Here is an 18,875-nt window from a genome sequence, read left to right as displayed (position 1 = left end):
AATGATTTCTTTGTCATGCGTGAGTAGCGGGATAACGTGTGTTACTTGTATGTAGAGGACGATATCTCCTGCTGTGTGAATAAGACTGTGACCTCATTCCGTGTTTGTGTGGATCGGTTGTAGCCGCTATATGCTGCGGGTTACATTTTTGTAGCTCCCATGAAACGACCCGCAATAAATACACCGAGAACCAACACCTGGTGTGTGAATGATTTACTCAACAGCCCCCCTGGAGGCTTTCGGCTCAAGAGAGGCATCCTCCAAAAGAAGAGGAGCGGAACATTTTCACCTACCTGCGCCTACTGCAACTACCTGCATCCACTACACCTACCTGCGCCTACTGCAACTACCTGCATCCACTACACCTACCTGCGCCTACTGCAACTACCTGCATCCACTACACCTACCTGCGCCTACTGCAACTACCTGCATCCACTACACCTACCTGCGCCTACTGCAACTACCTGCATCCACTACACCTACCTGTTGCAGGCGTTATCTTTGATCTGAGGGCAGATCCCCTCTCCTGGTGCCACTACCTCTTATGGGTCCTACCGAGAAACTTAATGCTAGTGGCACTCGGGGGTAATTATATAGAACCCTCCGGCAGATCGGCCCCATCCGGCTGCAACTACTCAAACCTTAATCAGTCGTTGGTCTCGTCTTAGATTCAGGAGCCGTATGTCTATCCCATGCATGTTTAATACCCTCGCTGTATTACCCTCTACCACCTCTGCTGGGAGGCTGTTCCACTTGTCCACCACCCCCTCAGTAAAGTAATGGTAATATTTGTAAAATACGTCTCCGATTACCGGTGTTTAAATTTGCTCTGCAGATTCCGAGGCGCCCAGAGGAACCTGCTGGGAATATTTGGGAACAGGTTACCTATGGGTTATTATGACTATTAACCCATCCCAGCCCGGCGCAAAAAAAATAATTCCCTGTGATCTGACGGGGCCGACGCGCAGGCCTGACATGCAGTTAACCCTTTATGTTCAAGCATATATGGTCTGGAAGTTACTAAACATAAAGCACGCGGATGGACTTTATTGTAATAAAAGCTACGTTTACTTAACCCTTTACTGTATCAATCCTTTGCCTCTGCGAATATTTTTGTTGTTGCATTTGTTGCCCTGTACAGTATGTAAAGGGTTAATAAGGTGCCATAGACTTTTGGGGGGTGGGAGTCTGAAACCTTTAATATAGTTATTTTACCTAAAATATTAAGCCCCCCCGGCACTGGAAGGGTTAATAGGCGACCCCTCCACCATTAACCCTTCCAGTGGCCCGTCACATGGAGGGGGCAGCGAGCTGAGGGGCTGCTGAATAGCCCTCTATTTCTGTAATACCCCATGGCCGGGGAGGCTGCCAGCATTCCAACCCCCTGACATCATGGGCAGCCTAATGGGGGCTGCGTGTCCCTCCCTCAGCAGATCCCTCCGCGGGGAACTAATCTTCCCCATTCCGTGTCCTGCTGCACCTGGCAGCCCCGTCCTTGCCAGAGGCAGATGGCGGAGGGCAAGTACCGAGAGGGACTATACTGAGGGGGGCTTTGAGTGGAGGCTTCCTGACATTCTCACTCTCTCTAGCCGCGTCACCGCGCGCATTGATCTGCTGCCAGCTTCTGCACACAGGAAGTGAGTGCGGCTCTGTGTGGGGTTCGGGGTTCGGCTTCTCAGGGCAACAACGGGGCAGGGAGCACCCCAACAGCCCCCACACACTGACAGTCACCCCCGGGTCTGGGCAACAGGTAAAGGGACCCTCAATCAGGGCTTTCTACGGAATTACAACAGTGTGGGGGTCCGGCTGTATCGCTGTATCTTTATGTGGGGGGTTCCGGCTGTAACGCTGTATCCATATGTGGGGGGGGGGTTCCGGCTGTAACTTTGTATCTATATTTGGGGGGTTCCGGCTGTCACTTTGTATCTATATTTGGGGGGTTCTGGCTGTAACGCTGTATCTATATGTGGGGGGGTTCTGGCTGTAACGCTGTATCTATATGGGGGGGGTTCCGGCTGTCACTTTGTATCTATATTTGGGGGGGTTCTGGCTGTAACGCTGTATCTTTATGTGGGGGGGTTCTGGCTGTAATGCTGTATCTATATGGGGGGGGGTTCTGGCTGTAACGCTGTATCTTTATGTGGGGGGGTTCCGGCTGTAACGCTGTATCTATATGTGGGGGGGTTCCGGCTGTAACGCTGTATCTATATGCGGTGGGTCTGGATGTAACGCTGTAGCTATATGCGGGGGTTCCGGCTGTATCTTTATGCGGTGGGTCCGGCTGTAAGGCTGTATCTATATGTGGGGGTTCCGGCTGTAGCGCTGTATCTATATGCAGTGGGTCCAGCTGTAACGTTGTATCTATATGCAGTGGGTCCAGCTGTAACGTTGTATCTATATGCGGTGGGTCCAGCTGTAACGTTGTATCTATATGCGGTGGGTCCAGCTGTAACGTTGTATCTATATGCGGTGGGTCCAGCTGTAACGCTGTATCTATATGCGGGGGATATGTCTATAGCGCTGTATATATGCATTGGGTCCGGCAGTAACGCTGAATGGTGTAAGAAGTTTGTTTATTGTTGTAGTATTATTGTTATTGTTCACATCGTGCTGTTTATTAGTGTAACAAGTTTTATAACACGGTGATCGTTTTGGTGTTTTATGGTGCCTGTAGCATCGTTTCTGTGATCTGCTTCACTTGTGATATAATATTATTATTATTATTATTAGGTTTAAATGGTGCCATCGTGTTCCGCAGATCGTTGCCGTAATGTGTTATTTTATTCCGCTGTGTCCCACCTATTGTGATATTTATGACACTGGCTGTAATATTCTATTTATAACGTATGGCTGTAATATCATATCGATCTCTTACATCTGGCATTCTGTAATATTGTGGCAATAACATGATACCGTGTGGTATTTATCACGTGTCCGTGAGTGTGACAGCGGACGCCGGACCCCCGACACCGGACCCCCGCTCTGATTACTGCTGGGTTCCCGGATCTCTGATGCTTACATTATGTGTCTGGTTGTTGTAGTATATATTGGAGGACCCCCCCCCCCCCTCTATAGTTCACTGCGTGGATCAGATTTACTACAATAAGGGTTCGTGATTAGAAAAGAATCCGGGGAGTTTTCTTGGAAGTCCGGCAGGATTTTTTCTCCGGCTAAATAAAGAGACGTGACTTCAGCTCGGGGACAGTTTTCATTCCAGGTACCGGCCGGGCGGCCTGTTCTTTTTCTGTGCTGCGGGCGATTAGGAATATCTGCAGATCGAGTTAATACCCCAGCGATGAGTGACTCCGGTGAAAGCGACAGCTGGCGGTGATGGCGGGAGGCATATCCTCTTCTGCGCAGGCAGGCGTAGGTTGACTTGCTGTGAAGGAGTTAATGCAGGTAGCATGTGCCCAAAATCTTGTGGAAAGCCGTTATATCTGCAAAGGGGGGGGGGCAGACTTCATATTAATGTCTCTGTATTTAGAATGTGATGTCGTCAAAGCCCTTGTTGGTGTAATGGTCAGGCGTCCCAATACTTTTGGCCAGTACTGTATGTGTGTGTGTATGTGTATATATATATAATATATATATATATATATGTGTGTGTGTATATATATATATATATATATATATATATATACTATATTCTAATACAGGGGCGTCCAACGTGCGGCCCTCCAGCTGCTGCAGGACTACATCTCCCATACTCCTCAGCCAGCCCCTTAGCTGAAAGAGCATTATGGGAGATGTAGTCCTGCAGCAGCTGGAGGGCCGCACGTTGGACGCCCCTGTTCTAATACATTCTATAATGAACTCTAAAGTATATTTTTGTCCGTGTAATTATAATAACATTGTTACTGAAATACAGCAATATTTCCTGTGGTTATAATGAACTTGAGACGCTCTGCAGCCTACATCCTCGGTGGGTTTTGGCTGTGTGTGATAGGAGTCCGGTGCTTCTGGTGCGCCTCTCTACATTTTGCAGAGCCGTTTGCCAGCAAGGGGATTTGGTGTCGCGCCTCGCACTGGTTGACTTTATAAAAGATGCCGTCACAGACATGGATGTAAATAATAAATATTGTGTAGCAGAAGAAGTGTTTTTTTGTGTTTTCCTACTTGTAATTATTTAATGGCGCGATCTATACCTGCTTCATGACTTTGCTTCTGTAGAGTTTTCGCCTAGAGGACACAAGGAGATTTCATACAGTGTGGTTGTCAATAAATACTGATGATTATAGCCCAGGGTTGCAAAGTTTTATTATACTGACCAAGATAGAGAGGTTTCTAACAAAAAATAAATAAATAATAATAAATATATATATATATATAAATTAAAGATGTTAGTTTTAAATATTTACTTCTGGGGCTGTATACAGTAATATTACCCCCCCTGCATTGTATACAATAATATTACCCCTGGGTCTGTATGCAGAAATATAAGCCCCCCCCCCGCGCTGTATACAGTAATATAAGCCCCCCCGATGCTGTGTACAGTAATATAACCCCCCCAGCGCTGTATACACTAATGTCAGTCGGTGTTGGTCAAAAACCTGCTTTTATCTCATTTTATCCCAATAAACCCCCTTTATCTGCAGATCTGGAGCCGCCGTTGCTGTCAGTCATGTGATGTTTTGGGTGACTTTCCCGTCTCAGACACCACACTGAGCTGATGCTTTATGGCGATGCTAATGAAGTCCGTTCCTCCATAGACTTTCATTAGACGGACAGTCCCCCTGGTTAATTAAGACTGGGCCATTCTATTGTTCTCCACAGGCTGTTTTCACTCACTCCTAATCTACTAAACAACCCCCCCGACCCCTTATCATACAATGTATCTTTTATCTGATATTGTGGTGGTCCCCCTTTAAATATTAAAATCTCTTGATCGGTTGTGGATCTGAGGGCCGCATGCGGACAGAACAGAAAGTGCTGTTTGATTTACACGGCAGCTGCGCGATGACAGGATTTCACGCTGTGTTAGCCGGTGTCACTGGGACCGAGGAACCCACCTGGTAACAGCCGTTATTCCCGACTCGCTGGGGTATTTCCTGTGAGGCTGATGCCAATTATCGGACTAACGCAGGAAAAGATGTATACGTCGCGTAAGTTTTTGAGGCCTCAGAGGTCTCTCCTTCAGATGGCCTGCGAGAGCATCCACATGTAGGGGGGGTGTAGAAAATGTTGGACTCTTTTTCGCTCGCCTGCTTTAAATGACTGCGTTGGCTTATGGTTTTGCTTCTGCTGAGGCTTTAGGCGGCAGATACAGGAATGCGGTCTTTGTCGTGATGAACGTGACTCGGTGTGAATGAACACGGCAGTCTCCCCGACGTTACTCCTGACGAGCGTCTCTTGGTTTAGTAACGTCCGCTTTCTCTCCTGCGCAGGTTTATTGATGTCCTCCTCGTGCGGACTCTTCTCTCACTTTTTAATGGCCGCTGGATGACCGGGCTGGTCTCTGAATCCTCCAGCTGCCCCTCCGCCCCGGGAAGATGCCGCTGCCGTTTGGGCTGAAGTTAAAGAGGACTCGGAGGTACACGGTGTCCAGCAAGAGCTGCCTGGTGGCGCGGATCCAGCTGCTGAACAATGAGTTCGTGGAGTACACGCTGTCGGTGGAAAGCTCCGGCCAGGAGTGTCTGGAGGCCGTGGCCCAGAGACTGGAGCTCCGAGAGGTGAGTGTGAGCCCAGTGGCCCAGTCCACGACATAGTAATGGTAAAGGGGCAGTGTGGGTGCCGGGGCTGCAGCTTCAGAGAAGAAACATCCTCTCCGCAGACGTCGTGGACGCCTGTGAGGTCCTGAGGGGCCCCGACGTCCTGCAGTTACCCCCCATTATCCCCACTCATTGTCCTGGCCGTGCGGATACATTGTATTAACATATGCTATGATTATTTGGTGAAAGAGGGAGACCCCCCTCCTGCGTGTTTACCGAGCGCCTGCGTGGCGGGCCTTATCTGCCCGCCGGCTCTCCGAGTCAGCCGGTGACTCACTGCTTTCACTGAAACTCTCCAGATAACCCGAATTCCTTATTTCTGGGGCATGGAATTCCGTGTCGCAAACATGCGCCGAGCCCCGGTTCCCTCGGCTTTGTGTAAAAGAACGCCCGCCGATTGCCTAGCTCTGCAGCCCCGCCGTGCGGGGGGGGGGGGGTAACTGGGGGTAGTTTTGTGTACTGAATTATTCTGATGAAGCCACGATGAGGCTTGCAGGGGATTTATTCGCAAACAAACCTGTCTCACCTACTCAGCAAGTTAGAGAAAGAATGAGCAGAATGCAGGGCGATCTATTGTGTGGAGACAGATTCCCGGGCGCTGACCGAAGCCCTGCCGCTGGGTGAAAGGCACATTGGGGGGGGGGGGGGGGGCATTTTTGTTTTTCGTCTGTCCCTCTGTGACGTAACTCCTGTTTTATCCCGTGTTTGTATTGTTCTAGACGTTTGTGAAAAGCTGCGTCATGGAAAGCAGTCGCTGGTGCAGTGTAAACGCGTGTGTATGTACGGTGTATGGTATGTACGGTGTGTGTATGGTATGTACGGTGTGTGTATGGTATGTACCGTGTTTGTGTGTACTGTCTGTGTGTACACAGTATTTATGATGTGTGTGTATGGTATGTACGGTGTCTGTGCATGTGTGTGTATGTATGGTGTGTGTATAGTGTGTGTGTACGGTGTGTGATTCACTGGCTGCCGCAGTGAGTAATGAACCTGCCGTGGTGTAGATTAAGATGCCAATCTCTGTGCGAAGTGGCTAAACGCGGCCTCGCATCATTCCTCCGGGGCCGAGTCATCTCGTGGGTTCACTGGGGCAATGCTGAGGTTTTGTTTAACTCTTTCCCTTTTTTCCATGACTATGTGGGACTTGATGTGGGCTCCCTGCATGATCAGGGGGCAAATCCGGGCCTGGGGGTCTTAAAGGGACGGGGCGGCCTGCTTCGAAGCCTTGAAGCTGGGATTTAGCTTTGCACGTAATTCTGTTTAGTGAATACACCCCTAGTACACTTTTTGTCTGTATCGGTGAGTTTTAGGGTATCTTGGATGGTTTGTGGTTTGGTGGGCCGGGTGCTGTCACCGTAGGGTCTGGTAATACGTTTAAAATATGCTTTTAGATGACAGGGTTGAACTCTAAGGTATTGGGTCTTTTTTTCAACCTAAATTACTGTTACCATGACAACATTTTTTGGAAATAAAGCCTCCACTGATAGCTGAACTTGCGGTGCCCTCCGTTGCTTCCCATTAATGTGCCGTCTCTGCATTTTTCTCGGTACGGTTGTCGTGGGCCCTGGCCGTCTTTCCGTGTGCCTGGCATCTTCTGGGTTAAATTGAGACATTAATGCCGGTGAACCCCAGCCCGGTGTTTCTTGGACACGGAATTTTGCCCCCCAACATTTTCTTTTCTCTGCTGCTCCCCTGTAATAAAAAGGTTTCCGTGCGATTCCTCTCCGGCCCGTCGCATTCTCAGATAATCAAACTACAAATTCGTCTTCATTACAACATTATTCTGTATAATTTTGGGTTTTTATGGTCTTTACCGTGACTTTTATTAGACACGCATAAATAATATCTGTTGCTGCTGTTAGACTTGCTGGTCTGCAGTTCCCCGTTCCGGTTACTCCTCTTCTAATGTGTCCGAATGGCGGCTTTTTCTGCCGGTCTCGTCGGCCGAAGGATATTAAGTTCTAAAAGTCCAAGTATAGCTTCCGGGCTATTTCAGGACCCGGTTCCCAAATCACCCCGGGATTCAGGCCATCTGGCAAAAGTTTATATCGTTATCAGTTGCCGGTCACTTGACTTTTGAACAGAAACCTTGAGGTTGTTCAGGAAAGAAAGACCTTCCTGACTTTGGGTTGAATTATCGAAATATTTACAATATAATTTCCCATTTTAATGTATATTTTGGAGCCTCTTCGTAGAGCGCAGGCGCCAGTCCCGCTTTTGTTTTAGGCGTCTAAATAAAATTAACATGTTCTGTCCGATTTTTGGATCTGAGCAAAAGAACGAGACGGCTCTGCCATAAAGCGAGTGGCACAGTGACGATTAGGTGCAGGGGGTGGGGCCAAATATCACATGACCCCATGTAATGGAGAGCTGCATCAAACAAAAGTTTTGGCATGAAGTTCTATAGAACCGGAGCCGAGGCTACATTATTGCGCGCGATGGGTCGACGGTGCTTTCAAGGTCAAACGGGGAGATGACGGCGAGGGTACTGGGTATAATGGACGTAATATTTTACCGGCGATGATCGGATCGCTGCTGGAAAGTTCCCAACTGTATAAGCGATATTGCACTTGTGTTTTGCGCAGATTAAGGGAGAGGAACCGTAATAATCCTATTTCTTTGTTGAATTTCTCAGGTGACTTACTTCAGCCTGTGGTATTTTAACAAGCAGAACCAGCAGCGCTGGGTCGACTTGGAAAAACCACTCAAGAAGCAGCTGGACAAGTATGCGCTGGAGCCAACGGTCTATTTCGGGGTGGTGTATTACGTGCCTTCTGTCTCCCAGCTGCAGCAAGAAATAACCAGGTGAGGAGGAGTATGGGGTCTGAGCCAAGAGCGGGGCATCCAGGCATTTCTTTACGTGCATGGGCCGAGTGATGGAGTAGGTGGGTGGAGGGCTGTCCTGGTGAGAGGTTTGGGGCTGGTGGGTAGGTGGCTGCGTCCTGGTGAGAGGTTTGGGGTAGGTGGCTGCATCCTGGTGACAGGTTTGGGGTTGGTGGGTAGGTGGCTGCGTCCTGGTGAGAGGTTTGGGGTTGGTGGGTAGGTGGCTGCGTCCTGGTGAGAGGTTTGGGGTTGGTGGGTAGGTGGCTGCGTCCTGATGAGAGGGTTTGGGGTAGGTGGCTGCATCCTGGTGAGAGGTTTGGGGTTGGTGGGTAGGTGGCTGCGTCCTGGTGAGAGGTTTGGGGTTGGTGGGTAGGTGGCTGCGTCCTGGTGAGAGGTTTGGGGTTGGTGGGTAGGGGGCTGCGTCCTGATGAGAGGGTTTGGGGTAGGTGGCTGCGTCCTGATGAGAGGGTTTGGGGTAGGTGGCTGCGTCCTGGTGAGAGGTTTGGGGTTGGTGGGTATAGGTATGGGGGGGAGAGTGCATCGGGGAGACGCTGGGATTTCTGTATAATGTGCACTTCAAGAAAGAAATTCCAATAATTTGGGGAGAACGTGAGGTTCGATGGCCGGAGAATCTGAAGTCAGATGAAGGAATGGATTCCAGGCACCATCTTGTCTTGGAGCGGCCATGAGTTTATCGTTGGCCACCGAATACAGAAGCCTGAAACGCAAATGTTTTTGAGATTTTTTTTAGTTTGAGAGGAGGTGGAATAAAAAATGTTTGGTTGTGAATTAATGTTTTTGCTTCATTTACCAAATGCTTGTGTATTTGCCCCGCAGATACCAGTATTATCTCCAGTTAAAGAAGGACATTCTCGAGGGGAAGGTCCCGTGCACGTTGGAGCAGGCTGTCCAGCTGGCCGCTCTCGCTGTTCAGGGTGAGGATAAAAGCAGGAGGTTGGCTGGGAATACAGGATAATCACACAGGTCCTGCTGTAACAGATACAAAGTAGCTGGTGGTCTCCACGGTCGCCCACCCGGACTGCACCTCACATATTTACATATGTTTTAAAATCTCTGACTTGCTGTACAACCAGTGCAGGACTCGGGAATGTTACCAGCATGCGCAGTAACGCTCGGCTCGGGCGTTTGATGCTTTGTTTCATTTTTTCCAGCGGATTTCGGAGATTACGACCAGTATGAATCTCAGGATTTCCTGCAGCGATACGCTTTATTTCCTGTGGTGAGAACCTTTTGGGTTAACCCTTCCCGTAACAATGTATCGGACCCCGATACTTTGTAACCTTTTCAGTGCCAAGTAGGGATTCTGTTTTGCTTTAGTAAAATCTTTTTTAGTTAAATGTACACGCGGCCCCCGCTGGCCCATTCACATGCCGCCTGTTGTTGTTAGGGATGGATACAGGATGAAAAGACCCTGGAAGAAGCTACGCAGAACGTGGCCCTACTGCACCAAAAGCTCAGGTCTGTCTGCAGCGCCTTCCGCGATTTAACCCTTTCTTACCGTGATTATGTTAAGGGATGATAGTAAATGTGTTGTCTTTTGTGTGTTTGACTTTATTGCTTATTGTCTTTCAGGGGCCTCTTGCCTTCCGAGGCAGAGATGTTGTACATGCAGGAGATTGAGAGGCTGGATAACTACGGGGAGGAGAGTTACCCCGCCAAGGTACTTGCAGTCGGGGGGCTGACGTTACTTCGCGGGATAGTCTTCTGCTCCTATTCATAAGTGTCCCTAAGTAACGTAAATGGTTAATTTACACCCCACTGAACCTTAGATGCAATTGGTTTGCGTAAGCGGCGGCTCCGCCCATTACTAGCACTGGCGGCTCCACCCACGACATTAACGGGTTGATCCATCACAAAGACCAAAAGTTACCACTTTAGTTTCTGCATCTCAAAAGACTGACCAGACAGACAGATGGATGCATATTTCTGATAATAAAAATGTTTTTTTATTTTTTTTGTATTTGGGAAGCCCCTACCCTTATTCAGGAGGAATATGAGTAAATTTTTTTTTTAATCTAATCTTACATATTTTTATGAACTGTGAAGGAAGAGGCAGCTCCCCCCCCCCATTAATCATTGGTATGTCTGCCGGTAACCCCTGCCTCTCCTTACACATCATTGTAAAAAGAGGCATTTTACTTGCCACAAAGTAGCAAGAAAAGAACTTGGGCTGTTTAGCGATTGGGTTGTAAGGATCTGTTATTACACGGACGTTTCCTGAAACGTAGCAAAAACGTCACAAAACCGGTGTCCGGTCAATGGATTTAAAACCCCATATGTTGGCGCTTCCCCTTGGAGACGTCCCCTCACCGTCCGTTTGTGTCTTTTTGTTCCTCCCAGGACAGTCAAGGAGCTGACCTCTCCATCGGCGCCTGCCTGAAGGGGGTATTTGTTAAACACAAGAACGGGAAGCCCCCTGCTGTGTACCGGTGAGTACCAGGAGTCACAAACAGACCTACCGAGATGTGTCCTCCTCCACCGGAGGTACCAGACCGGCCCGATCGCCAACGCGCGGAGAGTCTGGTATCCGGCAGCGTCACGTTGTTACTAATTGTTCTTTATTACGAGAGAGGATCTTGGAGGGAGAGAGCTGTCCTAACGCACCAGGCGTCCCTTTCGTTATATTCTAATAGACCTTTAGAACGATACATACAAGGTATTTTCTGTCTCCTCGTGGCCTTTCCATCTCTACATGAACAGCCAACCGGCCTCCTAAAATGTAGACCAGTTGCCTGGTTGTATAATAATGGTGTTTATTGTAAGAATGGGAGCTTTCCTTAAAATGGAACGAGTGAAATAAGCTGGGCGATATCTGCCAGCTGCCCCGACTCCTATGACTCGTGCTTGCCAGGTTCTCCTGGACCCTCCGCGGCTCATTGTCTTTGTATGTGCCTCTAGGTGGCTCGATATCACCAACATGACGCACAACAAGTCTTTCTTTACTCTCGAGTTGGCAAATAAAGAGGAAACCACCCAGTTCCAGACCGTGAGTATCTGCCTTTTATTTTATGAAATAATCGATTACATTTAAATGTCCTCAAATCCATTGGGTTTGACGAAGGACAGGCCGGCTCTGGACCGGGACAGGAATATGCGAGCAGTAAATGTGATGCGTGTCACGGATGGCTTTCACTGCGTGTTATTATGTGAAGTTTGCTGGCGGTAGGTGGTTGTGTGTCGCTTTGCAATATATTTCCCGGTGGGTCTCTCCGGAAAGCCGTGTTTTGGCCGTGCCGATGATCGATGGCTGTTTTCTTTTCCACTAACGTTTCCTGTTTTTGTTCTCTTAGGAGGACATGGAAACCGCTAAATACGTATGGAGGATGTGTGTGGCTCGGCACAAGTTCTACCGGTTACACTGCAGCCTGTAAGTACCGGACCTGATCGAGACCCCCCAGACACAGACCGTGGGCTCAGAACTCTGGAGTCCCCTAATTTACAAAGGCTATTAAGTGGAATTGGCTTGTTTATGATCCGTTAAATGATATTCCTATCAGGCTATCTAGTTTTATATCTTATAACTTCAGATCCCGGAACTCCTCTGGCATTTTCTTAACACAAGGAAGAAGGCAAACCTTCTAATTATCAGTTCTCCTTGAAAGGTATCGTGGTCCTCAGTAAGCCTTTGCTTAAGTAACATTGTTGCGAGCTCTTTGGAGCGGATTATTGCTGACTGGAAGAATTTCGAAAAGCGGCTGGCCGTCAGTTGCGTGTACGTTGTGCGGATTGAGACACCAAAGACAACTCTTTCCTCTCCATCCACCTGTAAACCCCCAAGGGTGGTCAGGACAGGGACAGGGGCTCTTTTGAGTTGTTAGTGATCTGACCCCATTAACACCCTCTGTTCTTGTTATGAGTGTATTGATAAAGTGCTAAGAGTGTTGTACTATGGCCAGACGGGACATTCTAGGAGTAGAAGCTTGTGAATCGATGGTGCCAGGGTGAGATGGGGCCGCCCGTGAATCTCTTATGAGCTGGAACACTCCGAATGTCCGCAGTTATGTTCTGCGTATCTTATTGGAACCAGATGTGTAGCTTCGTAGGGGCCCAATCGCTTTCCAGGGGCCCACAGCATCTGAATAATGCGCTCGACCAGAAGTGCCCGGAGCTGAATACAAACGGGTGGAGGGGATGAACGTGTTCTGCAATGGTAGGGCTGGGGAGTGCTTGGAGAACCCAGGCTTGCCCAGGGCCATGTTAATGTTAAAGGTGGCCCACGCGTGGTACATCATAATCCACTAGAGTACATCTAAAGCTCTGGATGGGTTGTAGCCCCCGAGGGCCGGTGTGGGGCTCTTGCACCCTGCTCTTTACACATTTCTCGGGTCGTGTCTCTGACAGCCCTCCTTTGTTTGACATCCCTGCGGCCGGCAGCTGCCACCTGTCCTCCTCCGATGTCTGCATTCCTGGGCCCTCAATAGACGCAGTGTCTGGGTCACACGTGTTCTCCGTTTACATGTCACGGCTGCGGACACCTGTCTCGGCTCGGACGCTTTCTAGGTGCTAATGTGTTTATTCAGCAACAAGCGTTGAGCTCATTTCCAGGGAGGTTTAGACTGTTATTGGTCAGCTGTCGGCACCTCGTGACACGTTCAATCTTTTTGGGTCACAATAAGGCTAGCCTGATGTCATGGACCGGTGTGTGTGTGTGGGGGGTAAAATATTTCAGGCCTGCTTAAATTTCTTTGCCCGGTGAAATTCTGGATATCTTGTCATGGAACGGAACCGTGCATCTGGACCGGTCCTCAGACAGAAGATCCCAGCAGATGTTGGGGTCAGGAAGGGACGCGTTCGGAGCGGCGTCCTTGTGTATTTTTTGTTTGACCTCCATGTGTCTTTGTCCTCAGGGACTCCCCAGATCTCCCTGCGCCTCCTCCAGCGGAAGGTCTCCAGAAATCTCTCTCTCTCCTTTCCTTTCAACGTTTTCCAATCCTCTCTCGTTCTTCTCTTCCCAAAGGGTGAGATTGAGCTGTTCTCTGGCCCCCACGCACTTGTGGCTCGCCATGGGCCGGAAAGCATGCGCTTGTGTTAATGTAGTACGTTCTGATGCCCACGCCGGCAACTCCCGACAGCTGTGCCGGTGAAACCCCTCCGTTGATAAGGTCTCCACGTTACGCTTCACGCTTTGTGTGTTCCTACTGCCCTGCAAGCCTCACGTTTCTTTTTTTTTTTCCCTTATTGTAACAAAGTGACGTTTCTGTTCTGACACGTTGTCGGCAAAGTCTAGGGTTATGAGGTATGAGCAGTTCTAAAGTGGGTCATATGATAAAAAGAAAATTTCTACTGAATATGAATTCTTAAGGGATGGTGATAATTGTGTCTTATGAGTTCATATGACCCGGGCATCTGCTTTCTGGTGTGTGACATGCGCTCGTGCTTCTGGTTCATCACCTGCATATATGATAATTTTCTTGCGTTTTGTAAAGTAAAAGGGAAACATTGTTTCTTTTTTCTTTCTTTCCAGGCAATCCCAGGCAGTGAATCCGGTGCGTCGGAGATCCTCCACCAGAGTGTCCCTGGTAAGATGAGCCAAAAGCGACCTTTACCGAGCAGATTCTCTACGTCCATGTGAACGCCTATTAATAATTTTTCCGATTTATTCCTGACAGCCCAAACATCAGCCTTACATGATGCCGCCTCATCAGATGATATATAACGGGCACTACAATGAGCAGTACGCGTCTTCGCAAGGTGGGTGATAATAATACCAACATAGAAACAGAATTACATGGCAGATGCCCACGTAGTCTGCCTATAAAAGAACTTGATATGATGGGAAGTCCGGTATATCCCAGCAAAACTGCAAATTACCTGATAAATAATAAAAAGTCTCGCTCTCTAGCTAACACGCTCGCCACTATGAAGTCCTCAGTCGTGTTTTATTGCCGACTTTGTCTCTTGCAGACAACCTCTCCGTGTTTATGAACAATCAGAATGGATACCATTATTACTCCCAGACCAGCCTGGACAGGGCGCCGCACGACTACAACGGGAGAATCCGTAACGGGAGCGTGTACAGCGCACACAGCACCAACTCTCTGAACACCCAACAGCACTACGTGCAGCCATCACCCATGTCCTCCAATCCCAGCATTACAGGAAGTGACATCATGAGGCCAGAGTATATCCCCTCCCACCGCCATAGCGCCCTCATCCCACCTTCTTACCGCCCGACCCCTGATTACGAGACCGTAATGAGGCAGCTGAACAGGGGCATGATGCATTCGGACAGACAAAGCCACTCCATGCGGAACCTCAACATTGGAAGTTCTTACGCCTACAGCCGGCCGGACGCCTTGGTGTACAGCCAGCCGGAAATCCGAGAACATTCGCAGTTCGCGTCTCCTCAGTCGAACCATTACCCCTTTAATCTAAATTATAGTTTTCACAGCCAGTCTCCGTATCCTTACCAGGCTGAACGGCGCCCTGTAGTCGGGGCAGTCAGTGTCCCGGAGCTGACCAATGTCCAGCTTCAAGCCCAAGACTACACGGCATCCAACATCATGAAGACCCAGGTCTACAGGCCTCCTCCTCCTTATCCGTACCCACGTCCGGCCAACAGCACCCCGGATCTTACCCGGCACCACGCCAGCAACAGCAATCCGGACCTGATCACCAGGCGGGTTCATCATTCTGTGCAGATGTTCCAGGAGGACAGTCTGCCGGTGGCCCATTCTCTTCAAGAAGTAAGCGAGCCATTGACCGCTGCCCGTCATGCCCAGGTGCAGAAGAGGAATAGCATCGAAATAGCGGGGCTGACTCACAGCTTCGAAGGGATGAGGGTGAAGGAGAGGACCACGTCTTCATCTGCAGCGAACGTCGCACCTCAGAGGCTGTTATCGACGGATTCGCAGACAAACGTCTACATAGAACGGACTAAAGACGAGCAGAGCTCCGAGCACGAGAGAGGAAAATTTGGTCACAAGAAGTCCCTGTCGGATGCCACCATGCTCATTCACAGCAGCGAGGACGATGAAGAGGACAACGAAGAAGAGCACCGCAGAACCAACGTGCCTCAAGCACCCATCTGTTATGACCGATCTCAGCTCCGTACGGTCATGGAAACCTATCCTGACGAGACGGACCCAGGTTATCTATTCGCGTCTATGCCCACCAACCATTTACATATCTGTGAGCACAAACCGGCTGACCTGGAGATAGAGAGAAGGATGAAGGCCGTCGGCCCCGTACAGTTTTCTGGAGACCCCATGAATCTCAGAAGAGGAGAAGGTGCTATACCTCCTTCAGTATCTGAATCCGACCTGACCGCAGCGACCGTGCGCTATCGGGTGAAAAAGGAACCCGCCAAGAAAAGACCGGTGTCTGAAGTTCTCTCGGGCAAAAAGGACATAGTGGAGGGACTCCCACCATCAGGGGTGTGTAGAAGCTCCGTAGTAAAGTGTAATCTCGCGCTTTTGTTCCTTGTTCTTATTGTAAACAAAATATTTTCTCATCTACAGGGTATGAAAAAGGGCAACAGGGCAGAAGTCCGAAAAATAGGCCCCATGAGAATGGCTGCTTGGAACGGGATATCGCCCATTCGGATGCCTTTACCGGGTGAAGACCGAGAGGAGAGGGTGCAGGCGACCAATGACGAACGAGTAATTATTTTTTTAATAACAAAAATAGAAATATTTTAATTTCCATTAATTTTTGAATTAAGACCAAACTGACCCCAGTTAGGATTCCAGCAAATGGGGAAAAAAACGCTTCTCCTGGTTAGATCTTGTATTTATTTTTTAAGGCAGGGATAAGCAGAATTCCTGGCCTGTTTGTGGCCCTCGTGGACGGAGGTTACGCAGCTCTGATTTACGGCTTGTCTAACATAGCTGAGCGTGCGCCGTTTTGATATTCTGATGGGTCGTGTCCTCTCTTCGTAGTGTAAGCTCCTCGAGCAGCGGCTGGAACAAGGTATGGTGTTCACGGAATATGAACAGATTCAGAAGAAGCGTTTGCCGGAGACGGAATGTTCCTTCGCCAGACTTCCCGAAAACACGGAGCGAAACAGATTCCAAGATGTCCTCCCTTACGACGATACCCGCGTGGAGCTCGTCCCGACAAAGGAGAACAACACCGGTTACATCAACGCCTCTCATATCAAGGTGCGGGGGGGGCGATCATCTCGGATGGCAGAAAGTTCTGTTTGTTTTCTTTTTTTTATCAAATCTATGCTCCTCTAACACAAACGGTTTGTGGCCCCCGCAGGTGACGGTTGGCGGGGTCGATTGGGATTACATAGCCTCCCAAGGACCCGTGCAAAACACGTGCCAGGATTTCTGGCAGATGGTCTGGGAGCAGGGGGTATCCATCATCGCCATGGTGACGCTGGAAGAAGTGAGCGATGAAACAACGCTTTAAATAATTTTCTTAAAGGAAGTTGTGGATTTGGGGGGTTAATGGGAAAGGAATTACCGCTGTGGGGGGGGGGTGAAAATAGAGCAGACGGAGGGTCCTTAATTAACCTTCTCGGTTTCCGTGTTTTCATCTCAAAGGAGGGCGGCCGAGAGAAGAGTTACCGCTATTGGCCCAGACTCGGCTCCCGGCACAACACCGTCACGTACGGTAGGTTTAAGATCACCACCAGATTCCGCACGGACTCCGGCTGCTACGCCACCACCGGCTTGAAGATCAAACACCTTCTGACCAACCAGGAGCGGACTGTATGGCACCTGCAGTACACCGATTGGCCGGAACACGGACACCCCGATGATCTCAAAGGCTTCCTCTGTAAGTTGAAAGAGCGAGACCCAAAATAACTCGCGGTTTAGGTTTAACTAGCTAATTAATTTCATAAAAATGTAAAATCCCAGACTGGAATTTGACTGAAATTATTTAAAAAACACACATTTTGGGGACACTGCTTAAGTTTAAAAATGTATTTAATACAAAAAAAAAAAAATATTTTTCAGAAAAGGAAATAATTTATTATTTATTAAAAGTGATACATCAATCATCAATCGTATTTTAAATAAATCTCATAGAACGATGTCGTGTTTCACCATGCTCTTTGATGTGTGATGTCATCTGTGACTTGTCTCCCCCACCTTATTTTTAAGCTTATTTAGAGGAGATCCAGTCTGTGCGGCGTCACACAAACAGCACTGCGGACCCCGGAACCCCGAACCCGCCGGTGCTCGTTCATTGCAGCGCCGGCGTCGGAAGGACAGGAGTCGTCATTTTGTCGGAGGTCATGATCGCTTGTCTGGAACACAATGAGGTAGGGATCGGTCGATTAAGTATTTTATCGAGATCGCCTCTGAAAAAGCCATCTGAAGCCTTTGTGACATTCATGTCTTCACTGTCCACTATAAACGGACCCTCAAACCGAGCGAACCTCAGATCCTTTGGATCAAGAGTAACACGAGGTCGTCTGGCGGACGCATGAATGAAGTTAAACATTTAATCTTATTATAGTAACTGTAGCCGGAAGGGTTGTCTCTAAGAGACCTCAAGGAGTAAGAGATTGTGAGAATAGTACAGTTAAAATGGTAAATAATATAATTATTCCCAGCGGTTGGTGAGCAGAAGTCACGCTGACACTTTGGGTCTCGTACTGGTCGTGTCTCCGGTACCGGCTCAAATACACGCTCGGTACTTAATATTATCGATTTTTACCGTTCACATTCATTATTTGTTTTGGAGATAATTTAATGCTTTTTTGCTTCAGAGGAACGTTTATAAAATTACCTCCAGGAAACAACTAAAAACTGCTGTTTTTATGCTTTAATTAGGTTACATTTCAATTATTTTTTTTATCATTGTTTTTTATATATTTTCAAATAACGATAGAATATTCCAACAAAATGTGCAGCAAACCCCAACCCCAACCCCCCCGCGGGGATCAAAATTAAACGCCATCGCCTTGTGCCTTTCCGGGGAGCAGCTAGGTTGTATTTTCTGGGGAAACTCCTGCAATCTGATGTTTTTTTTTTTTGTTTTTGCAGATGCGGGACATCCACTTAGTTCTGGATAAGCTGAGGCAGCAGAGGATGATGATGGTTCAGACGATCGCTCAGTACACGTTCGTGTATAAAGTGCTGATCCAGTTCCTAAAGAGTTCAAGGCTGATCTGATCGTCCCCAGGGGGACAAATGACTCGGGTAACTAGGACTGCACCTTGGTGGGAATTACTAAGAGGTCCATCAGTGGGCCAAGCGAACCAATCCGCGCCCGTTCACCGACTGGGTTGAAAATGGGTCATAAAAGAGAAAAATCCGCTCCGTGCCAAGTTGGCCGATCCATCAGCTCATTATCCCTCTCATCTGGAAAAGGTTCCGGAGGGATCTGCGGAGACGCGGGGTTAATTCGGTGACGCTCACCACC

General features: G+C 48.6%; 1 protein-coding gene across 2 annotated transcripts; it reads left to right on the top strand.

The window, feature by feature from the left end:
- The first annotated feature begins 5,489 nt into the window (after positions 1-5,489).
- Positions 5,490-18,625, top strand: LOC149271418 (tyrosine-protein phosphatase non-receptor type 21-like). Of its 2 annotated transcripts, XM_089507451.1 has the most exons (19): positions 5,490-5,669; positions 8,344-8,513; positions 9,369-9,466; positions 9,704-9,771; positions 9,940-10,010; positions 10,125-10,212; positions 10,893-10,981; positions 11,451-11,538; positions 11,843-11,919; positions 13,400-13,510; positions 14,017-14,071; positions 14,162-14,243; positions 14,457-15,928; positions 16,013-16,153; positions 16,433-16,654; positions 16,758-16,886; positions 17,045-17,279; positions 17,609-17,769; positions 18,497-18,625. In XM_089507451.1, the coding sequence occupies exons 1-19, from the start codon at positions 5,490-5,492 to the stop codon at positions 18,623-18,625; spliced, it is 3,666 nt and encodes a 1,221-aa protein (XP_089363577.1). The 2 variants fall into 2 exon arrangements, with proteins under 2 accessions (XP_089363577.1, XP_089363578.1); XM_089507452.1 differs by lacking the exon at positions 13,400-13,510.
- Positions 18,626-18,875: the final 250 nt, after the last annotated feature.

This window comes from Sceloporus occidentalis, unplaced genomic scaffold (genome assembly GCF_023333645.1).
Source record: "Sceloporus occidentalis isolate IW3139 unplaced genomic scaffold, rSceOcc1.0.p SCAF_523, whole genome shotgun sequence".
Classification (NCBI taxonomy): Eukaryota; Metazoa; Chordata; class Lepidosauria; order Squamata; family Phrynosomatidae; genus Sceloporus; species Sceloporus occidentalis.
The sequence above is the reverse complement of the archived record's forward strand: the minus strand, read 5'-3'. Positions and strand labels throughout refer to the sequence as shown.

Excerpts from the sequence above, each read along its gene's own strand:
- LOC149271418 (XM_089507451.1), top strand. The coding sequence starts at position 5,490 with ATGCCGCTGCCGTTTGGGCTGAAGTTAAAGAGGACTCGGAGGTACACG. Across the intron at positions 5,670-8,343 it reads AGAGACTGGAGCTCCGAGAG|GTGACTTACTTCAGCCTGTG; the intron begins GTGAGTGTGAGC and ends TGAATTTCTCAG. Across the intron at positions 16,655-16,757 it reads TCAACGCCTCTCATATCAAG|GTGACGGTTGGCGGGGTCGA; the intron begins GTGCGGGGGGGG and ends TGGCCCCCGCAG.